The 24,691-nt window shown below is 34.8% G+C and overlaps 1 protein-coding gene across 5 annotated transcripts in view; it reads left to right on the forward strand.

The window, feature by feature from the left end:
• Positions 1-24,691, forward strand: part of LOC129002180 (solute carrier family 12 member 1-like) — an 83,819-nt gene that overhangs the window by 55,917 nt on the left and 3,211 nt on the right. For 2 of the 5 annotated variants that reach the window (XM_054429791.1, XM_054429792.1), the window contains 17 exons: positions 961-1,056; positions 6,673-6,926; positions 7,497-7,611; positions 8,006-8,145; positions 8,645-8,839; positions 9,681-9,912; positions 10,779-10,900; positions 13,434-13,569; positions 13,917-14,125; positions 14,775-15,016; positions 15,955-16,151; positions 16,991-17,059; positions 19,808-19,958; positions 20,619-20,728; positions 21,782-21,896; positions 22,324-22,472; positions 24,346-24,454. In XM_054429791.1, the coding sequence (XP_054285766.1) occupies positions 961-1,056; positions 6,673-6,926; positions 7,497-7,611; positions 8,006-8,145; positions 8,645-8,839; positions 9,681-9,912; positions 10,779-10,900; positions 13,434-13,569; positions 13,917-14,125; positions 14,775-15,016; positions 15,955-16,151; positions 16,991-17,059; positions 19,808-19,958; positions 20,619-20,728; positions 21,782-21,896; positions 22,324-22,472; positions 24,346-24,454 (2,641 nt within the window). The remainder of the gene's footprint in view (positions 1-960; positions 1,057-6,672; positions 6,927-7,496; positions 7,612-8,005; positions 8,146-8,644; positions 8,840-9,680; positions 9,913-10,778; positions 10,901-13,433; positions 13,570-13,916; positions 14,126-14,774; positions 15,017-15,954; positions 16,152-16,990; positions 17,060-19,807; positions 19,959-20,618; positions 20,729-21,781; positions 21,897-22,323; positions 22,473-24,345; positions 24,455-24,691) is intronic. The other 3 variants (XM_054429793.1, XM_054429795.1, XM_054429794.1) reach the window with 3 other exon arrangements.

Below are 24,691 nucleotides of genomic sequence, written 5' to 3' on the forward strand. Positions count from 1 at the left end.
TAAGCAACTCATAGCCATAACTTTAAACAATCTTACCCTCACCAGTAGAATAGGTAACTCACAGTCATAAGCTTAAATAGTCTCACCATCATAGGTAACTCATCATGACCTTAAACAGTCTTAGGCCCCGGGCATGAAACGAGCGTTGAGCGGCATTCGAGGGAATAAGCATGACTCATCTGAGTGTCGATTGTTGTACAAAAAGTAATTGGGCAGGGTTTGGCGGTACCTTCAACGCTAAGCGACGCTGCTCACTGTCCCCCACCCTTCAGATCTATCGTGACACCCCTCTTCAAATTTGCACGGCAACATTCGCTCGACGCTCAATGCTCGTATCATGCCCAGGACCTTACCCTAACCAGTAGCATAGGTAACTCATAGTCATCACCTTAGACTGCCTTAGACTGCCTTACCTTCACTAATAGCTGTAACAAATGTAGTGCCTGTCAAATGTATTAGAACAACCCCAGTAGGCTCATCAACATTTAAAATGTTTCAATGACGTCATGGCATCATTAAAAGTATTTACTATAGAACCAACTGAAATACATTCAGTTGTTGTATGGAATTAAAAAAAAATGCATAGCCCTTCTTGATTAATTGCAGTATGAAGTTAGAATGAAGGGGACTATGCCCAAGAGCAGTCTCATTGGGCTCTGAACTCTCTAAAAAAGCTCAGGATATTATCCATAAGCACATATTGCACAAATGCTTGTAGGATTCATGTGTCTTAGTTCTTCATCCAGGCCTAGTAAAATATCACTTACAAAAAAATATATCATTTATTTTACTGAAGGAAATAATAGTTCCTGAAAAATAGTTTGCGAAGACATAGATACGCTCTACCTCCTCAAGGTAGTTCCAATCTCAAACAGTGATACCAAATTCAGTTGTAGCTCATGCTATAGTTATGCTATCGGTGTTGAGTGTTGATGATTGCTACATACCTGTGTGTTTCAGTACAGGGAGTGCTGCTGATCTTTGCTACATCTGTGGTGACATTTATTACGGCTCTGAGCATGTCGGCCATCAGCACTAACGGACTCGTAAAGGGAGGTAAGATCTAACATAGACAGAGTTTATAAATAATATCACTGTTCAATTATGTTCACTTATAAACTAGACGGTAGGCTTTTTTGTGTAAAATATACCCTTTAAATCTTGATTGTAAGGAGAAAAAGGCATCGTTCAACTGCTAAAAATACTGGCTGTCGCTTCAGGTGCGTTGTAGCAACAGCAACCCATTTTCTACAAACAATTTTTTATCTTGTAAAATTCTAGAATGCTCCAAAAATTGCTGCAACCCATCTAAGATGTCGGGTCAGTATTTTCATCAGGTAATGTGTCGGGCATTGCTTGAAGACTATTATTTGACTAAATTCACACTTGCTGACTGTAAAAATTATTGAGAAGTATTACTTGAGACATTTCATTCAAATTATCTGTCATATTATGATTATCTTATTTAAGTAGTAAGTGTTGAGATGCATTAAAATAAGGTTTTTGATGTTTTTTTCTTTTTTACATTGCCTGCACTTTTTGATTCCATAAACAAGAAAAAAAAAAATTTTTTGAATACTTAATCATACTTATTGGGTATTAAATTAGTATTACTTTGCTTAGAACACTTTGATGTACTATTCTACTGCACAAAAATGATTAAAATTGAATAGTAATCAGTTTAACTCCCAGGTTTTTATGTCAATTTGCAAAGTACATTTTAGTCTAGCTATTTGATAACGTTCAATTTAATATTCTTTATGCGGTAGTAGCTGTTGTAAACTAAAACACATAAAAGTCACCCAATACAAAACTAACATAAACGGTTTATAAAGTATTTGAATTTCTATAATTTTTTTATTCTAGAATTAAAATCTTTAAATTCTCAAAATTCTAGGAAAAAATTACTCAAAGGTTATACTGATTTCCATTAACTGTAACCCAGTAACCTTGTTATAAAAATCAGGGTCTACCTTGCATGAAATGGGGTAGTAGGTTTCTTTTTTTTATGTTGTTTGTAATAGTACCGAGATGCTAAATCCAAATTTTCGACCTCGGCGACCTTCCGGATCACCTCCAAAAAGCTTAAAAATCGATGGAATTTCGCACTATTTTTACGTTTGTCCAATTTTGACCCTGAAGCATCACTTTTTCATAAAGAACAAGCATAATCATTTTTAAAGTATATTAAATTACCTATCATATAAGACCAAAGTGGTTATTACAGGCCTAATAGTTTTCAAGATATGACTCCGCAAACAACGGCTAAAATTACCAAATTTTGAATTTTTTTAAAGTTTGGCCAACGTTAACCCTAAAGCATAACTTTATCGTTATTTTTCATTAAAACAACCATAATTACTTTGAAACTGCATTAAATTACTCACAATTTAAGACCAAAATGGTGATTATAGGCCTAACAAATTGAGAGATATGCCTCTTCAAGGTTCATAAAATAAATGTTTGTATTTTAAGATTCAACTTTCAAGCTATTCAATTTGGTCAAGTTTTATAAAGGAACCATAATAAGAAATAAACAAATTTATTTCATTTCGAGTACAGATTGTGTTATAAATATTTATTTTTAATTTATTTTATTTATTGTATCTATCTTCATAAACACACACGTACATTGTTACAATAAATGGTTCTCGGGGATAGAACACAGGCCTGTGACGAACGGTATTTATTTATTTTTAAGTAATTTTGATTTTAAATTAAACTGTTTACAATATAGAAATACCTAATGGCTTAAATACTATGATTTTTAATACAGATATGGCTTTTGTGATAGCATAAAGAGTGCATAAAAGGATTTACAACTGTATTTTTCCCAAATAAACCTCATTTAAGGGGTCAAAAACATTACGTAAATTAACTAATTTGACCTAACAAATTTTCTGTCTTAAACTTTGAAATGCTTAAAATTGGCTTAAATATTATAATTTTGAATACAATTATGGTTTTTTAATTGCATAAAGAGTTATAAAATGAATACAACTATAAGATATACAAATAAAGCTCATTTAATAGGTGAAAAACAATACGTAAACATTGGTTTTGCGTAACAGATTTTCTGATTTCAACTTTAAAATGGCAAAAAGCTTAAATTTAATAATTTTGAATAGGATTATGGTATTTTAAATTACACAAAGAGTATATAAATGGAATACAATTCTAACTTAAACAAAAAAATCATATTTAATGAGTCAAAAACATTACGTAAACAAAATACTCAAATTATTTTTGCTAACATTTTACTTTATTTGTTTATTTTCTTACAGTTTATATATTTTTAACTCTTGAAAATGCTTTATTGCACTAGATGACTATACACTTAATGGTATAAAACCAATTGAGACTATAAAAAGTCAATAGTTTGCTTCATAAATCAAAAACAAAGTCAGATTTACAAGAATTTATGCGAGTTTTGTTGTGCATACATTATTTGTTAATATTTTTCAAATTAATCACTATTCATTTGATACCTCATATATCAAAAGAGTACTAGTTGGAGCAAGGTAAGAAACCAAAAAATACCAATAAAAACCTATAGTTTACGCAGGAATTAAGTTTTAACACAAGAAAGAGCTAAATACCACCCACAGTGCCAAGGGGACTATGGACACCTGTGGTCACTATTACCTACAAACAACCATGATATGACTCATAATGCCATATAGTTTTTTTTGGTCAGATATTGTAGATATTTGAATTATATACATCCTGCAGTTAATCCCATACTGATGTGTTGAGGCGTTCAAAAGTTATAGGACTTTGAAATTTCAAATTGAGACAACTTTTCTCACCCAAAAAATCATATTATTAGTCTTATTTTAATTAAATTCTCAAAATTTGTTAAAATTTGTCCTCTTGATTTAATTCTTAAAGGTATAGCATACCTAAAGGTTGTTTAATCTTATTCCTTATCAAGAAATTGTGAAAATTCATAAGCATGCAGGCAGGCAGATACAGTGTAAGAGTTCCTTATCTGTTATCAGGCTCATGTAAGGATACCTATATCCATGTCCTTCTAGTGTCTGTGCTGTATGCTGTAGTTTGAACAAGTTGGTTCTTCCCCCCACTACTTCTCAATTCATACAGCACAGACAGGACAGGAGGTTCTAGGAGTGCCAGTAAATCCTGGCTTAGAAGTAATAGTAGAAGAAGTAATATATTGCATGGCAGAACGACAGTAAAGTTGAAACCTTTTTTCAATGTTGCATCTCTCAATGTGTTAGGCCTATAATCACCATTTTGGTCTTAAATTGTGAGTAATTTAATGCAGTTTCAAAGTAATTATGGTTGTTTTAATGAAAAATAACGATAAAGTTATGCTTTAGGGTTAACGTTGGCCAAACTTTAAAAAAATTCAAAATTTGGTAATTTTAGCCGTTGTTTGCGGAGTCATATCTTGAAAACTATTAGGCCTGTAATAACCACTTTGGTCTTATATGATAGGTAATTTAATATACTTTAAAAATGATTATGCTTGTTCTTTATGAAAAAGTGATGCTTCAGGGTCAAAATTGGACAAACGTAAAAATAGTGCGAAATTCCATCGATTTTTAAGCTTTTTGGAGGTGATCCGGTAGGTCGCCGAGGTCGAAAATTTGGATTTAGCATCTCGGTACTATTACAAACAACATAAAAAAAAGAAACCTACTACCCCATTTCATGCAAGGTAACATGCGTTAGGTTACTGGATTACTGATTCAATATGTAATTTCATCTCTTATAGGTTACACTTTGTTTTTTGCAATGCAATATACATATATATATATATGCAAAGAAGGAGAAATAAGAATCCATAACTTTTCCATTGATTTACAAAGATGTTGTCTGAAGTATACTTGAGAACATGAAAACAGATTTGCTGAAGGACGTTGAATCTCTCTCAGGTGGAGAGAGATAAGTGTCTGAAAGGGTTGTTGAGTTACGATCATAATAATGAAACTCTCCTGGCTGTAAGATCCTCCCTTATTTATTGCCTGGTTCATATTGAGTTGTGGTTTTGTGTATGTATAACCAATAATCAAAATATGTTGTTCAAGTCACAGTTCAATTTATTTTTTATTTTCACAAATTAACTATATTTATGTAATATAAAACACACTTACAATTTTTCATTCTAAAAAAAACACTAAAAACAAAAAGTCCAGCATGTGATAAACAAAAGAAATACAGTTAGTAGACTCCCTCTTATCCGGACTCCTCGGGACCGAGGCCAGTCCGGATAACCGGTTTTCCGGTTAAACCGACGTCCCCAAAAACTCATTAAAACGGACTGTTTACTGTGATATTTGATTTAAATTGAGGAGAGCACACGTGACACGTGATCATTGGTCTCAAATCTTTCCCACGAGAACAGTCATTTCAGTACTGCCCACTTCCTGCCTATCTAGTCCGGTTAAAGAGATGTCATTTCCGCCGAGTGTAGTCCGGTTAATCCGATGTTCGGTTAAAAGGTGTCCGAATAAGAGGGAGTCTACTGTAAGGGAAAAAATATAAATGCTCCAACATTTAAACTTACAAAAATCCCCTATTGCTTAAAACTTTCTTCACTGAACCAGGTACAAAATGTAGATACAGATATATAGTAGCTTACGTGAATAAAGATGTACTATAGATTATTTCTTTTTTTTGTATTTCCTTCATATCCTAGGATCGCTGCTTTGACTTGGAACAGTTAAACACATTACTTCAAGCTAGTCTTAGAGTGTCACATCATTTAGCAGAAAGTTAAAGGTGATTGGCAGGATTTCAAGCTGGGACCTTGGGAACCGAAGCCCAGTGCTCTGCTAATAGACAAGCTTGCACCCATGTATTACTGTAAATATTCTCATTTTTCCCTCAAAAAGTGCATAATTTGAATTTCTAATCTTGAGTAGCTCAAAGTGGAGAAATATATTTAGAGGTGATAAAAACAAGAAATGGGTTAGGCAGTTGTTGAGTTGACTTAGCTACAATCTTGCACATTTATCTTATCAGTGATAAGCTGGAGAACTGTAAATATGTCTCATGACTGTCTGACTTACCTGTTTGGTAATTTTTGTAAGCTTGATAAACATTTAAATGTGCAAGAAACTTTAAAATATGCATTGACTTTCATAAGAAAAAATGTCAAAATCTTATTTTGTTTCAAAACCATCTTTGACTCATGCTTAACTGACAGTTCAACTTAAAGCTACTGTTGTTTCACATAATGTTAGTAAGTAACAAATCTACACAAGGCATCCTAGGCTACTCAGTTGTGTCTCCATCCCACAGTAGTGATATAGTGATACTATGAATGGTCATAGGCTTACTGTACATCTTTTTCTTATAAACTAACTACAGCTAGTCAATGTACTTGACTATACATAATGGGCTATATACATCAGCATTGAAGTTAAATGATGGAACGTTCAAGGGAAAACCAGATGTGAAATAGTATTTTTCTAAAATAAAATATCACAGAAACAAAACCAATTAATTTGTGATCTTAGGTCTTAACACTCTCAATTCTACACATTTACAAATTTAAGTCGTGATGTAGGCAGCAAACAAACTCAAGCTGAAATGTTTACAACAATCAAAAGGCTAAACACAACAACAGTTGGGAAACAGCCTTTTAAAAAGTGTCTGGCTATTTTTACCATTTTAATGAGCCTTAACCTATTATGTTGACAGGAGGTACATACTTCATGATATCGCGGTCGCTGGGTCCAGAGTTCGGTGGCAGTATAGGTCTGATACTGTCGCTAGCCAATGCCATCTCTGCCGCTATGAACTGTGTTGGGTTCACGGAGTCGTTGCTGGACCTGTTCAGCAGATACGACATCAAGATCATCGACGGCGGACTGGCAGACACCAGGATCATCGGGTGCATCACAATCACTGTGCTGCTGGGCGTCGTCTGCGTCGGTATGGAGTGGGAGGCAAAGGTAGGTCATCCTGCTGCAATGTCTGTAAAATTTACATTTCTTTTTCATTGTAGGCCTACGTAAGAGTCCTGATAATCCAATCAATTGCAATAACATTGTCATAATTTCCACATCGCTGTAATCATCTTTCGCGCGCCTTGTTTGTCTACTGCAATTGCGTTATTCTTAATACACAATTACATTAGAAGAGCACCAACAGACTGCTATTAATGAATGGCTAGACCATAGGCTATGGAGTTTTTATGATTACTCCAACTTTCCTGATTCCATACTAAATTCTTATACAATACCTGTTTTTTCTCAGTTTCTTGTTCGACTGGAAACCTTGATTCAGATGACATACCTTTATTAATAATTAATTACATTAACCTTTTTCTCTAACGACGGGGTTTAGATTAACCGGTCGTTTGGATTAGCTGAACTCTAGTGTACAAAATATTTGTCAAACTCCTAAAACTATTGTAAAACAAATTTTTCTCAGTACAGACTAATCCATAATGTTATTGAGGTTTTTTATATCTATAATCTGAGACTACAGTAGTTGGTACTACAAGAGATCAATTTTTTCAGACACAAATGGGCCTGCTCGTCATCTTGTTGGTGGCAATTTGTGATTTCTTGATTGGTGCCGTTATCGGACCAACGAGTGATAGAGTTCAAGCTCAAGGCTTTGTCGGATGGAACGGTAGGTATAATAAACTAGTTTGAGTTTAGTATAGATACTGTAGTGATAGAAATAGTTTATTCGATCGATAGCAAGTGACTGTGACAAATTAAAATTGATGTCATTATTTATTTTAGGTAATATTCTTATTCTGTTGTTTTAACATGAATATCTTTATAATTGACACATCCGGCAAAAGGTGCAGTGTAATGCTTGCACTAATAAAGATATTTTTCTTTCTTTTCAAGATTCCAGACATCCTGATGTTCTGCCTTTTATTTATTTTTTTTTTAATAGCAAATGCTGTTATTTCAAACAGCCCAATTTCACAAAAGTTGAATTAAAACTAAACAGAACTGTGGCTAGTGTTTGATTTGCTGAAACATAAATGTACAATCCTGTTGGGTTGTTTCAGCGACTGTGGCAGCAGACAACATGCTGCCAGACTACAGAATGACACAAGGCACAGAGCACAACTTCTACACAGTGTTTGCTGTTTTTTTCCCTGCAGCGGCTGGCTTCCTGGCCGGGGCCAACATATCAGGAGATCTGAGAGTAGGTGCTTACTGGATCAGTCAGTGTCTTAGTGTGTATCATTTTCTGTATAATTCACTCAGTATCTTAGTGTCTGATCAGACAGTGTCTTAGTGTATATCATTCACTGTATAATTCATTCAGTATCTTAGTGTCTAATCAATCAGTGACTTAGTGTATATCATTCACTGTATAATTCACTCAGTATCTTAGTGTCTGATCAGCCAGTGTCTTAGTGTATATCATTCACTGTATAATTTATTCAGTATCTTAGTGTCTAATCAATCAGTGTCTTAGTGTATATCATTCACTGTATAATTCATTCAGTATCTTAAGTGTCCGATCAGTCAAACATTAATCAATATAAATATATTAATCAATAATCAATCCTGGAGGCAATGATGAATAAACATTAATCAGTCAAAATCTTTGTCTGATCAATCATCGTCATATTTTTTTGTCTTGTCTCTGTATTTTGAATTGTTCGATATTTATTATTCTGTATATGAATGGTTTGCAGGACCCTCAGACAGCTATACCCAAGGGCACATTGTTGTCCATTCTCATCACCACTGTGTCCTACATGGGGATGGCTGTGATAGTGGGGTGTATTGTGCTGAGGGACGCCAGTGGTAACGTGGAGGAGTTCTTCAACGGAACCTTCACAGACTGTCTCGACCGCAAGTGTGACTACGGACTGCACAATGGCTTCTCTGTGAGTACTTGAGATTATGATTGGTGTGTGGAACGCTCGGAAATGTGCTTGGGAGTCGGGGTTTGCCCCTTTCAAGTAAAGTCGGTGATTTAGAGTTGTAGTGATATTAATTTTCCTTATTTAATATTAATCAATATTGGCATACAAATCAGTTGAATTGTGTGTTAAAATACAGGAAATGAGCATGTTTAATTAGGTGGGTAAATCTAATTTTATATTTAAAACATCTGTTGTAGTATAAGATTATTTTAAAAGAGCATCTTATGTATCTGATCACCTAAATTAACGTTTGAACAGCATATTTTTTATTTAACAGTGTAAATCTATTTAATAGATTCAATTTTTATGATGCTGACCCACCAGAGTGTGTATTAAGGTGAAGAAGAGTGACGAGCAAATGATATGACAGCTTTATTACTAACTATGATCAGCTGGGTACATTTTGAAACCATCAAAACGCTCATGACTTTTCTTAAAATTGAACGAAAACTATATTATTTGCGCTACCCAAATATAAAACTACAAATTACTGGAATTCGTAGTTGAGTTTGTGGAATTTAATTTGTTCCAATATTAAACATCGTGGTCTCAATTGCAATTTTATTTTCCTCTTCGTAGAAGGAATATCCAATAATGCGAACTCTGGAAGAAATAACCTAAGGACTCTGGTTTGTCCAATTTAGATAAGATCAGATAGATTATGATTTAGATCTCAGTTGTTCTATGTAAAAAACAAATATTTTCAAATAATAAATATACTATTCTATAATTTTTCTTTAGTTGCTGATTTATAGCCCATGTAAGTTGGTGTAGGATTATAAGTAGGTTTTGTTGTTGACAGATCATGGAGCTGGTTTCAGTGTTTGGTCCACTGATCTACGCAGGATGTTTCGCCGCCACTCTGTCCTCTGCTCTAGCCTCACTGGTGTCTGCACCCAAGGTGTTCCAAGCTTTGTGTAACGACAAACTATATCCCTACATAGAGTTCTTTGGCAAAGGCTACGGTCGCAACAACGAGCCTGTGCGAGGTTACGTGCTCACATTCTTCATCGCCATCATCTTCATCCTGATTGGTCAGTACTCTGTATCTTAATTTTGGTTTATGATGTAAGACATTCTTGAGTTTTTTTGTAATTTTTTTTACTTTATGGATTTAAGTGGAAATGTAATGGTACTACACGACCAAGATGAATAGTGTTTGGAGTATTTTTCAGTTTGTATGTAAGTGTGTACGGATCTGTACGGAGCTACAGGCTACACAGGCTTTTTAAGAAATTCTGAATCCCTAAAACAATACTCACAAAACAAAAAACAACCAAATGTAAATATTGAAACTAAAAAAATAGTGTTTTAGGCTCTTAGCGAAAAAATACAAGAAACTTTTAAATACTGTTTATTTTAACATGTATTCCAAACATATATTCAATTCTGTCTGATTATTCACCTTTAACCAGCTAAATGAAGAATACAGTAGACTCCCTCTTATCCGGACACCTTTTAACCGGACTACACTCGGCGGAATTGACATCTCTTTAACCGGACAATTTTTATTAGCACATTGGTTTAACCGGACTAGATAGGCAGGAAGTGGGCAGTACTGAAACAACTGTTCTCGTGGAAAAGATTTGAGACCATATATCACGTGTCTATATACAATGCTCTCCTAAATTTAAGTCAAATATCACAGTAAAGAGTCCGTTTTAACAAGTTTTTGGGGACGTCGGTTTAACCGGAAAACCCGTTATCCGGACTGGCCACGGTCCCGAGGAGTCCGGATAACAGGGAGTCTACTGTAGTAGTCTAGTCTTAGTTCAACAAAGGTGTCGTTTTATTCATTCTACACCTTCATTAATTTATCTTCGCCTCACGCAAACTCATGTGTTGACATCATATCAATAAAATTTAAACTAAAAAATCCAAATACTTATTCTGGTTGCAGGACAGTTGAATGCCATTGCGCCTTTGATATCAAACTTCTTCCTGGCGGCTTACGCTCTCATCAACTTCAGTACATTCCACGCTTCACTGGTCAAGCCCGTCGGCTGGAGGCCCACTTTCAAGGTTGGTCAATTACTTGGCAGAAGATTTTTTGGTGTTTAATATTTTAAACCCCACGTTACCTGGTCTATCCCTCGTCAAAAACTTAGGAAATCTAATTTGCTGATAAAGGATTGACTTCAACCACCTAATCTGATAAAATTAAAATAAGGGGTCTGTGCGAACTATTAACTATTTTCTACTATTTTCAACTATTAAACACAATTTCTTGGCTGAAAAATGACATTCAACAAAATATCATTAGTACATGAATAGACAATTAGTCTATTGTCTATTGTCTGTTGTCTAACACCAATGATCATAAATTACACGTTTAGTTTATTTTATAATCAAATTTAGTAAGGATGGACTGCATTGTACATATACAGGGGGCGGCAAAAAAACCGATCTATTTTAACATTCGATAGACACTAGAGATGGGCCGATTCCTGAATTGGTCGATTCCGATACCGATTCCGATTCTACAACTTTGGTTTCGATTCTCGATTCCGCACTCGATACCGATACCTGTTAAAAATTCATTTAATAACACATATAACTTATGAACTTATGATAAAGCCTAACTTTATTTAATCTTTAAATACCGGTACAATAAGATAACTGCAATGAATTTATTAAGGTTACATAGATTAGGTTAGCCAAAAAGGAAAAATTAGATAGGGCTATTTCAAGAAGACATGAATTTTAACATATTTTATTAAATTAATAATTAATTGATAATAATAATTAATTGATAATAATAATTAATTGAGCACAATCACCAATTTAGGTACCGGTAGGCCTAAAATGTTCACAGAGTTTTTTTTTCATAAGAGTTCATAATTCGTACATCTAGGCCTAGGCCTACAATGAATGTTCCATATTGCTTGAGTTATAAACTCAAAGTCATCTTCAATATTGTCATCATCAATATCACTTAAATTACTTAAAGAATCATATAAAAAAGTCATGGAGTTCGTCACATCACTAGAACGGAGTCGGAGATCATATCCATTTTGAACAACTCAAACTCACTATGCAATGCACGCACAGAAAACAAAACAAACAACAAAAAACCAAAACATAGGTTAAACAATTCATTTGCCATTTGCAAACTCGTGACAGCTGTTTCTTTTCAGTCATAGAGAAACAACATAAAAAAACCGATAAAAATACATCGCTAAATGGCTTTCTACAATAGTCACCATGAAGCCCTGAATTAGCTGAACAGTTCGTGGGGTCTATATCTTATAATGTCATAGCTTATAATCGTGAATTTGTTCCATAGCTTATAATCAGTTATAAGCTATGCCACACTTTCACAAAAAATTATAAGCTATGCCACAATTTGGAGTTAGAAAATGCGAGTTAAACCATTGACTATATACACCTTATGTGTATTATATGTATATATTAAATGCTTGTACCATCTGGCAACATTGCCTTTGATCTGACAACATGGCGGCAACTAGAGTTCTGATAGGCCTAGTTGTCTTGTCTTGTCACTGTTGTCAAATGAACACAGCTCTACCCATTGCTACTCGTTCTGAAATGCAATGGCAATCTATTTTGGATTATAAAACTATTACGAATGTGAGATAATGAACTTGGAATTATTTATATTAGCTGACTTCAGAGTATTTCAAATAAACTATGATGTGCCACTCTTTACAACCTTCAATGTCAGTTGAGTTTAGCATTATTAATTAACCTCACTTTTCAGAATCGGTATCGAGTACAATGAAGCAAAGTATCGAGTATCGGCGATTCTTCGATACCACTGGTATCGAAGGTATCGAGGTATCGAGAATCGGAATCGGCCCATCCCTAATAGACACTGTTGTCGAAAACTGTCCTCGTGGATCTGCGTGAACACAAGCGGCTGCACTGAACATGTCTGATCGCTCGGGTACACGAATTTTGATGTTCGATCTTAATTCTCATTCCTACAGATTAATTTGAAATATTATGTTTAATTTGGTTCATTATCCATACAAAAAACCGCGATAATGTCACCCTAGTTGAAAGAATGCATGGAACTGTCGCTGAATTACAATGAATGAATCATACATAACTTTTTAAATATGTCTTGATAACAAACTCGGGTTGCTCAGGTGCCCACTGCTCTATGACTATAGATAATGGAAAGGTGTAGGCTTTCCAACGAGTCTAACCCCACTATTCTCAGACCACCTGTTGCTGAACAGTGCGCTGCAGAAAATAGATGGGTTTTTTGCCGCACTCTGTATATTATTCAGGACGTTGCAGGTCAAAACTTTTATTCATTGCCGGTTTTTTGGACAGGACAGGATTTTACCTCATGAAAAAAGGGGTCTTTTCAACCCTTTGCGGTCAAATGGTGAGTATAGGTATAGCCGCCCGCCATTTTCCCAACTGGTTGAAAATGACAACCTATAGTCACAAAGAAAAAAAAATCAAAAATGTTGGCCTTTGCGGTCGAATGGCTAGTATAGGTTGCCGTGCGCCTTTTTCCCGAGTGCTCAAATTATTTTGATCATGTTCAATGTGATACTAATGTGGCTGTCACATGTTTCAGTACTACAACATGTGGCTCAGTCTAGCAGGTGCCATGTTGTGTGTAGCAGTCATGTTCCTCATATCATGGTGGACTGCTCTGCTGACTATGGCATTTGAATTGTTCCTCTACCTGATTGTTGCTTACAGAAAAACTGGTGAGTACAATTCTATGTAGTGTGTGTGGTTCAGAGGTGGGTCTAGGCAACAGAATGGATGGGGCCCTAAACACCGTCATGGATTTTTAAGTTTAATTATATATCATTTAATATAATTCCAGCATATTTAACCTTTTAAATCACTGCTATTCTTTTACCCTATTTTATGCAGTGTATTTTTGTCCATAAAGGAGGAGGTAAGTATTCTGGATATCTTTGGATCTGCAATTAAGTGGTGTGACTAAAGGGTACTTTATAGTTGCACTGTTAAACTTATTTACTAATTTATTTTTTCAAGATGTTAAGCCTCTGGATTACCAAGTATACTATAAGTGGTAATATTTCAGATGTAAACTGGGGTTCGTCCACTCAGGCCCAGATCTACCGCAATGCTCTCGGCGCAGTACAGCAACTCAACAAAGTTCAGGAGCACGTGAAGAATTACCAGCCACAGATATTGGTACTGTCTGCTCTGCCCAGCTGTAGACCTCCATTAGTAGACTTTGCCAGTCTCATGACCAAGAACTCTCTACTCATCTGTGGACACATCCTCAGTGTAAGTCAAACTTTGGTATAGTCAGTGTACAAGAATTACCAGCCACAGATATTGGTACTGTCTGCTCTGCCCAGCTGTAGACCTCCATTAGTAGACTTTGCCAGTCTCATGACCAAGAACTCTCTACTCATCTGTGGACACATCCTTAGTGTAAGTCAGACTTTGGTATAGTCAGTGTCAAAGCCTGGATAGCCGAACTCATATGCTATTTGTCATATGAGCTACAACGATGCTATAAGTCTAAAAAATCACTTAAAAAAATTTAAGAACCTTATCTAAGAACTAAAAAAATGCCTATGGAAAAAAATAGAAAAGAACCTTCTTTGTAATTATTTCTATTCTCTTCCTTCATTCATCTTTGGTTAACATCGGACCATTGTGTGTCAGCATTGCATTCACTAATTCAACTCAATAAAAATATTGTTAAAGATTTTGTGTGAATGGTTTCTGACCCGACTTGTTGCTAGACAGGCTTACCTTAATATAAAAGAGTCCAATCCGATTGGAGCTGAAGACATCACTCTCCCCAACCCGAACCTTTCTCAGTAAAAAAATCCTGTGTTCAATAGTGTATTTCCTATTCAGGTAAGTCTGCTATCCCCACAAGAATTGTTTAAAACCTCAGCCCTTATGCTCTGTGTTTTGACAGACACCGGTGCCACACAGGGTGAGGTATGTCTTGAACCAGAAGGCGCGCAACTGGCTGGATGTACACAAGATCAAGGGTTTCTACAACAACATAGATGACTCCAACTTTGAGGATGGTGCTAGTTCCCTCATGCAGACCTCTGGCCTGGGCAAGATGAGGCCAAACATCCTGCTGATGGGTTACAAGATGGACTGGCGTACTTGTGATAGAGCCGACCTGGCCATGTACTTCAACATCATGCAGTAAGTGGTACTAATCAAACAAGTAATATATTTACCCCACACTGCACTATTTTGACAAACTTCCCATGCAAGGACCAAGGATTTAGTCCAGAAAACAGCTGTTTGCCACCAGCTTAATCAAATGGGGGTTCATTGCGTACTACTGTACTGTAATGAGTTTTACCGGACACCAATCAGCTCATTATACTGTATTTGGGTGATAATGAGTGGTTATAAACAAAAACATTACCTCTCTTAAAGGTTATGACTAGTGATTTTTAGTCCTTTATTTGGTGGTAATATGTAAGGTTTTGTACAGATTTAGTAGTATGGCGTAAACTATCGTACGTAACTCGTCCAAAATGTGTTAACCGGACTCGTATGGCAATCCCGTACTCGACTTCGTCTCGCACGGGAACGACCACACTCGTCCGGTAAATTATTATTTTCAGGACTAGTAATGTAATATACTATTCGTTTCACAGAGAATTAGGTTTAAGGAACAGAGAATACATTCAATGGTACACTTAAGTGTCTAGCACCAGTGCTGGTGTTTAGGAAAAAGTCTCGCACTACCCCCTCACACTCAACAAACAAGAATCAAGATGTACCACAACGCTCATGGTGGAGGTAGTCCCTGAGCCCTGTGCAATAGGAATTTCCGCACATTGCTCGCTGTTCGGGTTCTTCCTTGATCGTTGTCTCATAAACGTGTTTCCTCTGTAATTTACTTCTCTGTGTTCCTTGGAAATCATTTGCCTACTCTCCTGCTTTTACAACCTAATTCTACATTACTCCTCAACCCCTAAAAACGGTATTTTTGATTTAGTATTGACATTAACTTTCATTGAAAGCAAGTGGATGTAATAGTAGAATCGGTTATGGCTTTTGATTCATTAATAAAAATTGGTTAAGATTTGAGAGAATACCTCACATTGTTGGTTGGTTGTGTTTTCCAGCAAAGCGCTAGACCTGCATCTGTCAGTAAGCATCTTGCGGCTCAAAGAGGGCTTGGACTACTCCAAGATAATCACAGACGAGGTAGCCATCGTGACAACGGAGGCGGAGACTACTGCAGCCACCAGCTTCCTACAGCAACTCAGCTCTCAAGACACCCTGCCTAGAAATGAGAGCTTCATTTCCACAATGTCACAAGGTCAGTACAAGTACAACATAAGATAAATATATTGTAATAAAAAGCAAATAGTCATAAATAATTATATTGTTGGCAGTGCAAACCCTTCAGTTAGCTTTATTTCAGTTCTTTGTCTTAAAAAATGCCCAATTTACAATAGTTAAGCTATTATTCAATACATTGATAATATAAATGTACAAATACAAAAATATTGGTGTGGTATCAGATCAATATAAATGGTAGATTGGACTATGTCTATGCAATTAGTGTTGTTTGAATCTGGCTGTAAAATATAATTCATCGTGGATTCTTGTAAATGGAATAGGTACACAAATAATTTACAATTAAGCCACTAAAACTTATCAGGACAGTTGAATATTTTTATCTCTTTCAAACTAAACTTGAACAATTTGATTATATCTTAATCAGTTTTAAAATTAGGTTCAGTATAGCCAATTAATAAATGCATTTACACTTAGTACTGTATAAGTGTTTAAAACAAAAGATAAAACTTGTATTTGCTTACAGTTAGAATGGGTTACAGGTTACAACTGTCTAAGGAAAACGTATTAAGTTATTTTGCACTATTTATTTTATACCAGCCATTCAAATGCTATACATTTGTTTTACATTTTGTAGCATGATACATTATTGTACTTGACTAAGATATCCTACATCTTTAAGTTCCACTTAATCACCAAATTAACATTCACATTCAATTTTTCTAAGGCACATAACATAACATAATTTTTCGATGTGTTGCACATATAAAAATATTATAATTTGTTTTTCTTTCTAAAACCGTAATAACTAAACCAAATAACTTGAGAGTTGCCATTTTCAGTTTCTGTATCTTTCAGTCCCTAGAAATACGCTTGGTGATTCAAGCTCTGACTTGGTTTCAGCCTTGCTTGGCAGGAACTATGCTGGTAACGTAACTTATGAGCCGCACATAGGTCTAGTCTAGCCTTCACTAACTTATACTTACTGTCCATCTATTTGTGTTTTTGACTGGTTTTTTTCATGCTTGTATTTCTACTGTTTTGTTGGTAATTTCTTCTACTATACTAACCTGTTTACAGTTTTTTGTTGCGAATCTTTTATAGTTTTTAGCCTGATTCATTCTAAAATGTTTGTTCATCTGTCCTCAAATACTCATGGGGAGCATAGATTGTTTTTTGTTGTAGTAACCAAGTTTTGGTTACTTGGGAGAGAACTGAGATAGTAGAGGAAGGAAGCAGAACAAAGAAAGTAAAGAAGTAAAGAAGGGTAAGGATGCAGAAAAGAGGTTGTAGGGGAAGGATGCAGAATAAAGGTAAGGGAAGAATGATACCAAAAAAAGATTAGGGGAAGGATTCAAAATTATATTAAATAGAGAAGGGCCTGAAATTCTTTCCATTGATGCAACAAATTATATTTCATTACCAAGACCAAAAGTGGCATTTTCCGCTGCACGCTCAAGTTTCACGTCCAAGGCGGAGCCGAGCTTATAAGATTTATTATTACAAAAGACGCTAGAACGGGAATAATTGGAACAATTGCCGAAAAATCACTGCCAAGAAAGCAAACCTCCGTAACAACTATTAGTTATAAGTTGAAGGTCAAGGTTATGTTGATTGTGCGGTAAACACATACTACAAGCTGAACTAGCTTATGCATATTTCTGTTCACATTTGTATTGTTGAATGGTAAAAACAGGTAATATCAAGAATAGGAATAGTTTAATTTGTAAACAAACACTAGCGCTGGCGTTTGGGAAAATCAAGAACTGATTTGAGAGTAAGAGAAAGTAAATTTAGAGCAAAGGAAAATCAGCTGATTTTCCCCCTTATTCAAAAGTAGAGTTTCTAAAACAATTTCTTTTGTTGATATCAGCTGTTATCGAAATTAGCTACTTTCTGTACAGAGTGTTGAAAAAATGATGTATTCTCAGAGTCCTCATGGATAAAGTAGTTTACTGATTTCCCTGAAGAGTTGATAATCTAGAACACACATTGAAGACAGGACATTAACCTTGAATTTTGCTCCACAATGATTGATTTTTTCAGATACATGTACATTTATTGTTTTAATTTTTAACCATTTGTAATATTTTCATCACTTGGACGCTGGTACAGTGTACCATCAGCGCCATGTTTCTTATTTAGGCTACCATGTTGATTGACTATGAAAGCCATACTCTATTGATATTCAATGATTTTGTTATTTTTGAATAAAGCAAAAACAAGGAACTAGTTTTTATAGAGATTTTTAAAATAAGTATTGCTAATTTCTTCTGCAAAATTATAAATGAAAGATATTTTATCTCATTTTGAATCTGCTGCATTTTGTTATGATATAATGCCTGAATTTTTTTTATTAGTTATGTTTTTGTTGAGTATTTTTGTTGTCATGGTTTGGTGGTTTTTGTAAATTCTATGCATCTAAAAAAAGCAATATCTTCTCTTGGTGTAGATTTAAAATTTATTTGACATAAACTTAGATGTAAAACAAAAACATAAAACCTTTGATCTTTCCGTTGTTTTGGTAGGTTTAGGTTATTTGCTCAAAATGTCAATAAATGTAGTTAAATATCTTAAAAACCTTTAATAGTAGATTAATTTGAAAATTTTACCTATTATATAAACCTAGTATATACCTAGATTTTTTACCTTAGTATATAAACTTTTTGGTAAACTAGGCTTTTCAGCAATTGGTATATTCAGCCATAATATTTCAAATTGGATTGGTTGCATTCAGCTTTGTTCAACTTAAGTGTTTCTTTAATGTAGGACCTTGTGGGACTTGGTAAGAAGTTTTGGTAAATTGACAAATGATAAGGTTTTTGCTTTTACTGTTTTACTGTATTGATTGAAGGACCCTTGAATTAATTTTCTTAGTGTTTTAATAACCTTCCTGTTTTTTGTCTCCTCGACTTCACTATCTAAATAAACATACAGTAGAAGGTAGAACCATAGACTAAGCAACGATTTATCTATGGTAGAACCCAACTAATATTTCCTCCGTCTATTGACTGGAACCAGTTTAGTTTGTAGGCGTTAAGGAATGTTTTGAGTTCAAAGCTGTCTGCACATATCGGGTTCTATTAACAAAATCTTTGACATATAAATCATTACTCTGCTTTAAAACTTGTCACCATGATGTTTTCAATTGGTTAATCTATTTAAACTGAATGTACATTACTGAAATTATGTATAAAAGTTCTTCTACTGTATATATTTTCCTTATGTATGTATGTGTTTATGCTATTCCAATACTATAAAGATAAAGACACTTCATATTGGAAGTGTGTTCAGAGTTAATATAGTTGTGGACAAGTTAACGTGGACCTAGGGGTTGGGCTCATGCCCCTCCCTATAGTTGGGTAGCAATAATAAGGATAAGGAATAAGCCGCAGAATTTGTGAAATATAGTTGGCTCTTGGCTTGGGCACAACCGTTGTATCAATAGTCAAAGGTACAACGGTACAACCTCTGGGTTACTAGTTCATGACTATGAAGCTACTTGAATAAAATATATTGCTCTTTATTTGTAACAATATAACTTTGGTATCAATGGTTATTATTTTACACAAAGTTGCAATTTTCTTTGTACCAATATTCAAGTTTATTAAATCTATATTGTTAATTGACACAAAGTTAACATTAGTTTCTGTTACTTGAGTTGTGTTGTTTCAGTGAGTGAGGCCAGTGATGTGACCCCGCCAGGTACACCCGCAGTGACCCGCAACCCCCTGGGGGCCCTGACTAGCGCGAGGGGGGACACCGACAACAACAAAACTGAGTCTAAGAAGGAGAAGAGGAGGGACTCACGCACACACATGTACCTGTGAGTCCCATGTTCTCTGATTTGATCATTTCAATGTTGATTTTTTGGCGGTTTATCTACAATATAACATACTGTAGTTAATATAATTCAGCAAAACATTTTTCCAACATTATTAACTCATTATGTGTTGGTGCTCCGTTTTTTAGCGAATTTCGCTATAGGGAAGTAGCTATTACCGTAGGCGGTTAAGACCTAAGCCCGGGACAGATTTACTTTTACATTTTTGGGTACTAAAACCCCATATATTAAAAGAATTAAGCATTTTTTATGTACCCCCTCAACAAATAATTGACCCCCTCCCAACAGTTCCTGAACTTTACACTGTCTTTCATCATGGTAAGGCCTTGAAATCTTTCACAGTTACTAGTCTTTGTTTAAAAACTAAGGAATAATTTAGAAAAGTGTATAAAGTTTAGTCCCCCCTCCCTAATATTTCTGTATCAAAAACACTTCAGTTGCATTGGACTACTGTGCTTAGTATTGTACTACGGTACCTTCTTATTATTGTCTTATTTTATTCAGTTAAATAATTTATCAGTAACATATTTTCCTTGAGGACATTTCCAACAATCCCCCAACCAAAAAAAGGGGCTGCGGTTGGAGTTCCCAGCAAGCCAAAGGTGAGTCAGCTCTATGATGATGAGTAATATTTGTTGACAGAGGCCTGGATGGACAGCCACTGAGCAAGAACATTGTCAACAATCTGTCACAGTTCCAGAAGAACCAGAAGAAGGGAGTGATTGACGTCTGGTGGCTCTATGATGATGGAGGTACCGTCACACATTGCTATGATACTTTTTAAAATTTATAATTTCAAATTATATACACATAAGTAGACACTCTAATCTTTATTAGTTGGTAACATTTTCGACTTCATTATTAGTGAATAATGTAAAAAGTACTGTCCAGTAAGCTTTTGAAATACCTAACAAATTAAAGTATGGTTAGAAAAAAGTAAAGGGTAACTCTTTGAAGTTCCATAAAAAATCACTGTTTGACTCAGTGCAACTCAAATAATTGAAGACTTGGTTTTTAGCGAATTTCCCTATAGGGAAGTAGCTATTACCGTAGGTCTCATGGTAAGACTTAGGCCCGGGACCGATTTACTTTTTCATTTTGATGTCCCCAGAGGCCAAAAACACCACTCGTTCAAATTTTTATATATGTATATATATATATATATATATATATATATATGTGTCCGTGAACACGATAACTTGAGTAATTTTTATCCGATTTTGATGAAATTTGGTTTGAAGGTGTAAGGCGGGATAAACTTGAATGAGTTCGCAATCCAGCATGATCGGACCATGGGAACAGGGTTTTATGGGGGGTTTTATGGGGTAAAAATTGGTTTTTCTCACTTTTGACCCTCAAAACACAAAATTTCCCAATTTTTCTCTAAACCTTCTTAAAGAGCTTAAAAAAACAAACAATTCAGTATATCAAAGTGTTTTTGTACGGTTATTGGTTACGGAGAAAACTAAAAGAATGGTAAATTTAAAATTCCCATGTTATTCTTATGGAGAATATTGTAAAATGTTGTAGTTTGCTTGTTTATGGATATCTTTTGATCAAACTTGGCAAATATATTCATTTTATAATAAGCAATAATTATTTTACTTAAAACACACACTTTATTAGTTTCCTTGTAGCAGCAAACCTAGGTACTCGTTAAACCTAAAGCTATTTAAATAGATCAATTGAAAATCAATTCAGCCAAATGGAAATTCGCTTAGGCGTCAGGTTTGCTGCGGCGGGGGTATTTTTTAACATACATCGATGATGAATCAGCCACCAATGCTGTATCCTTGTGTTGATAGGACTCACATTACTACTGCCCTACATCATCTCTACCAGGCACAACTGGTCTGACTGTAAACTGAGGGTGTTTACATTGGCCAACAAGAAGGACGAACTGCAGTACGAACAAAGAAAGTGAGTGCTACAACACAACAAATAATACACCACATATAAAGTCATTTTAATTTATTGTTGTCTTTTTACACATTCTTGCTAAAGTTGACTTAACCAACATTTCCTTTGTTGCTCATCTTGACGTTTGACTACAGATATTATGTGCGTCAGTTATTTTTATTTGTTATCACAAGTTATTTGTGCATCAAAGTAGCAAAGCCTTCCATTTCAAATGGTAAAATAATGTTGACGCTCAAGGCTTACCGAGCTGGATCATTTTCACATAGTTCTAAGTTAAAATGCTGTCAGTGACAGTAAAATATTGTTTGTCTTAGGTATAGTGTAACTTTTCTTCTCTTTCTTGTTCCAGTCGTTTTTATCATTCAGGCAAGCCTGTTATCCTCACAAAAAATCTTAAAATTTACTTATTTCTTTATAATTGTTACAGCATGGCCAGCCTGCTAGCCAAGTTCCGGATAGACTATTCGGATCTCAAGGTTATCCCGGATATCACAAAGAAACCCCAGGATGAGACTGTGGCTCAGTTTGAATCTCTCATCAAGGAACTAAAAATCTCTGATGATGATGAAGATGGAGGTAATGACGTTATGATAATTTGGTTAAGCTAAATAATTTACTGGCTTTTATGCCTTCCAGGGGTGTAAGATGAATATGGAATGCAGCACTTTATACTGTCAGAGTTGTTTTTCTAATATTGACAGAATTTTTGTTAATATTTTGCTTATAGAGGCACTGTTCATAAACAACTCAACCCATACTATTATTTGTATTCATCCAAATATGTTGCTCAAGGTGGTCAGTAATCTTTTAAGTTTAACCAAACAGGTGTTATATACAGTCATCTTGCGTGTTTCTCTAGAACATTTTTTTTGTATGCAAAATAATTTTTTTTGTAATGTTTTTAGGTGTAATTTATTCTTTAACCATTGTTTTGCTCATGAAGCTTTATGTTGATGTTATACAGTAGACTCTTGGGAAGAAGGAACAGGCATACAAATAGCTAAACTAAGAAAGAATTTTCTGTCAGTTGATGGCACCCAGTCAGGCAAAGAGTTCAACTTGATTTTGCACCAAATAATTCAGAAGAACGTAATAGTTTAACTCATATTTGAAAGTGGCCCTTTGAAGAGTGAATATTTAAGTTTAATGTGAGAAAACTTTTGTGTGTTATCAAAAATGGCTAGATGATAAATAATTATGGTACCTTGTCAAGTAATCTACATTTCTGATGTCAGGTTAACAACCTACATGTTTCGCCATAAATGCAACATCGTCGGGTTTACAAAACATAAGACATCGATGTCATGCGACACGCGCACACAAAAAATACACAAAACGAACATTTAATTGACATTTATCATATGACGCGGACAGCCCCGGCACAGGTAGTAGGCCCTCGTAGGCAAAAGTCGTTAATTCCTACATAGAAAAGATGGATCTTAGCAACAAACTTAAATTGAGTCACACACAGGCTGATTTTACTCTGCCAGCTACCTGGCTTGCTAATCATTATTATAAGCTTAAACATTATCTAAAATATGCTTGTTAATGTATATCTTGTTTTGGTTGCTTGCTAACTTGGAAATTAGAATACAGCCACTGTAAGTTTATGAAGAAGTAATATTGTCATGTTTTATTTGTGTGTTTTAAATGTTTGTCTTTGTCCAGCTTTTTACTAAGTGTTTACAAATACTTGCCAGAATTCACTAGATTAAGGTATGTAATGATGGGTGTCCACCAATCAACTTAGCCATGAGATGCAACCCCTAATATAAGAAACAAGGCCTCTCGTTTTTCTCTACAGTCATCATTCACTCATATTTTGGTTAAATACATACTGTGGTGTCCCAATCCTAATTATTCATTATCCATGGGCTAGAGTAATAATCCAAAATTTCTTTTTGTAAAAGAGGAAAACAAAAGAAAAGAGATATACATCGGATTCTTAGACATCTTTATTACTCTTCAAAAACATTAATATTGATTTATATTCAAACATATACATACATGTACTTCTAAATTAACACATTATGTAATAAATAATAACAGGAATTGAAATCTCGTTTACACTGAAAATCAATTATGAGCTCAGTATTAAAATGGGCACAAAACATAGAAACTTTGAAGTTCAGTGAGGCAAAAGTGAAGAAAAGAAAAAAAATAGACCCCGGCAAATATTTGTCAGTACTAAACAAAATCAATGTATAGCCCCTTTGAATGGATACTTTGATCTTAGCCAACAGGCCGAGAAGCGATTAGCTAAAAAAGATTTAGGACGAGTTGTTATATAGCCTACCATATAAATAATAATAATTAGATACATAAAAATATTCAGGAAACATTCTGGCTTGAAAAGCATGTTTATTCAAAATAACACTAAGAAAGAAAAAAATCAAAGAAAAATGTTAATTTTGCACAGTTTATTAAAGTTGCGACAATGTGTTTGTAGTGCACATAACAGACGCTGAACTGCTGGCTATGAGAGACAAGACAAACAGACATCTGCGGCTGAGGGAACTGCTGTTGGAGCATTCTACTGGCTCTAACCTCATTGTCATGTGAGTTTTGAGTATATTTTGTATTGAAATTATATACTGTGTTGAAATACTGTACTTTATGCTGTTGTATATTCAATTGATTTCTTCTTGATTTCTCTTATTGGCAGAGTATTTTTAGTAGGATAAAACAAAATTCACCCAATTCTTCTAACTACAAAAAATCTATATTGATATAAAATGAACTGTTTGATTTGAATTCAAGTTGTGTAATTATTTATTTAAATTATGAATTAGTCG

The sequence above is a fragment of the Macrosteles quadrilineatus genome, unplaced genomic scaffold, assembly GCF_028750875.1.
Source record: "Macrosteles quadrilineatus isolate MER2022 unplaced genomic scaffold, UCM_ALF_1.0 Scaffold_9__3_contigs__length_116548681, whole genome shotgun sequence".
NCBI lineage: Eukaryota > Metazoa > Arthropoda > Insecta > Hemiptera > Cicadellidae > Macrosteles > Macrosteles quadrilineatus.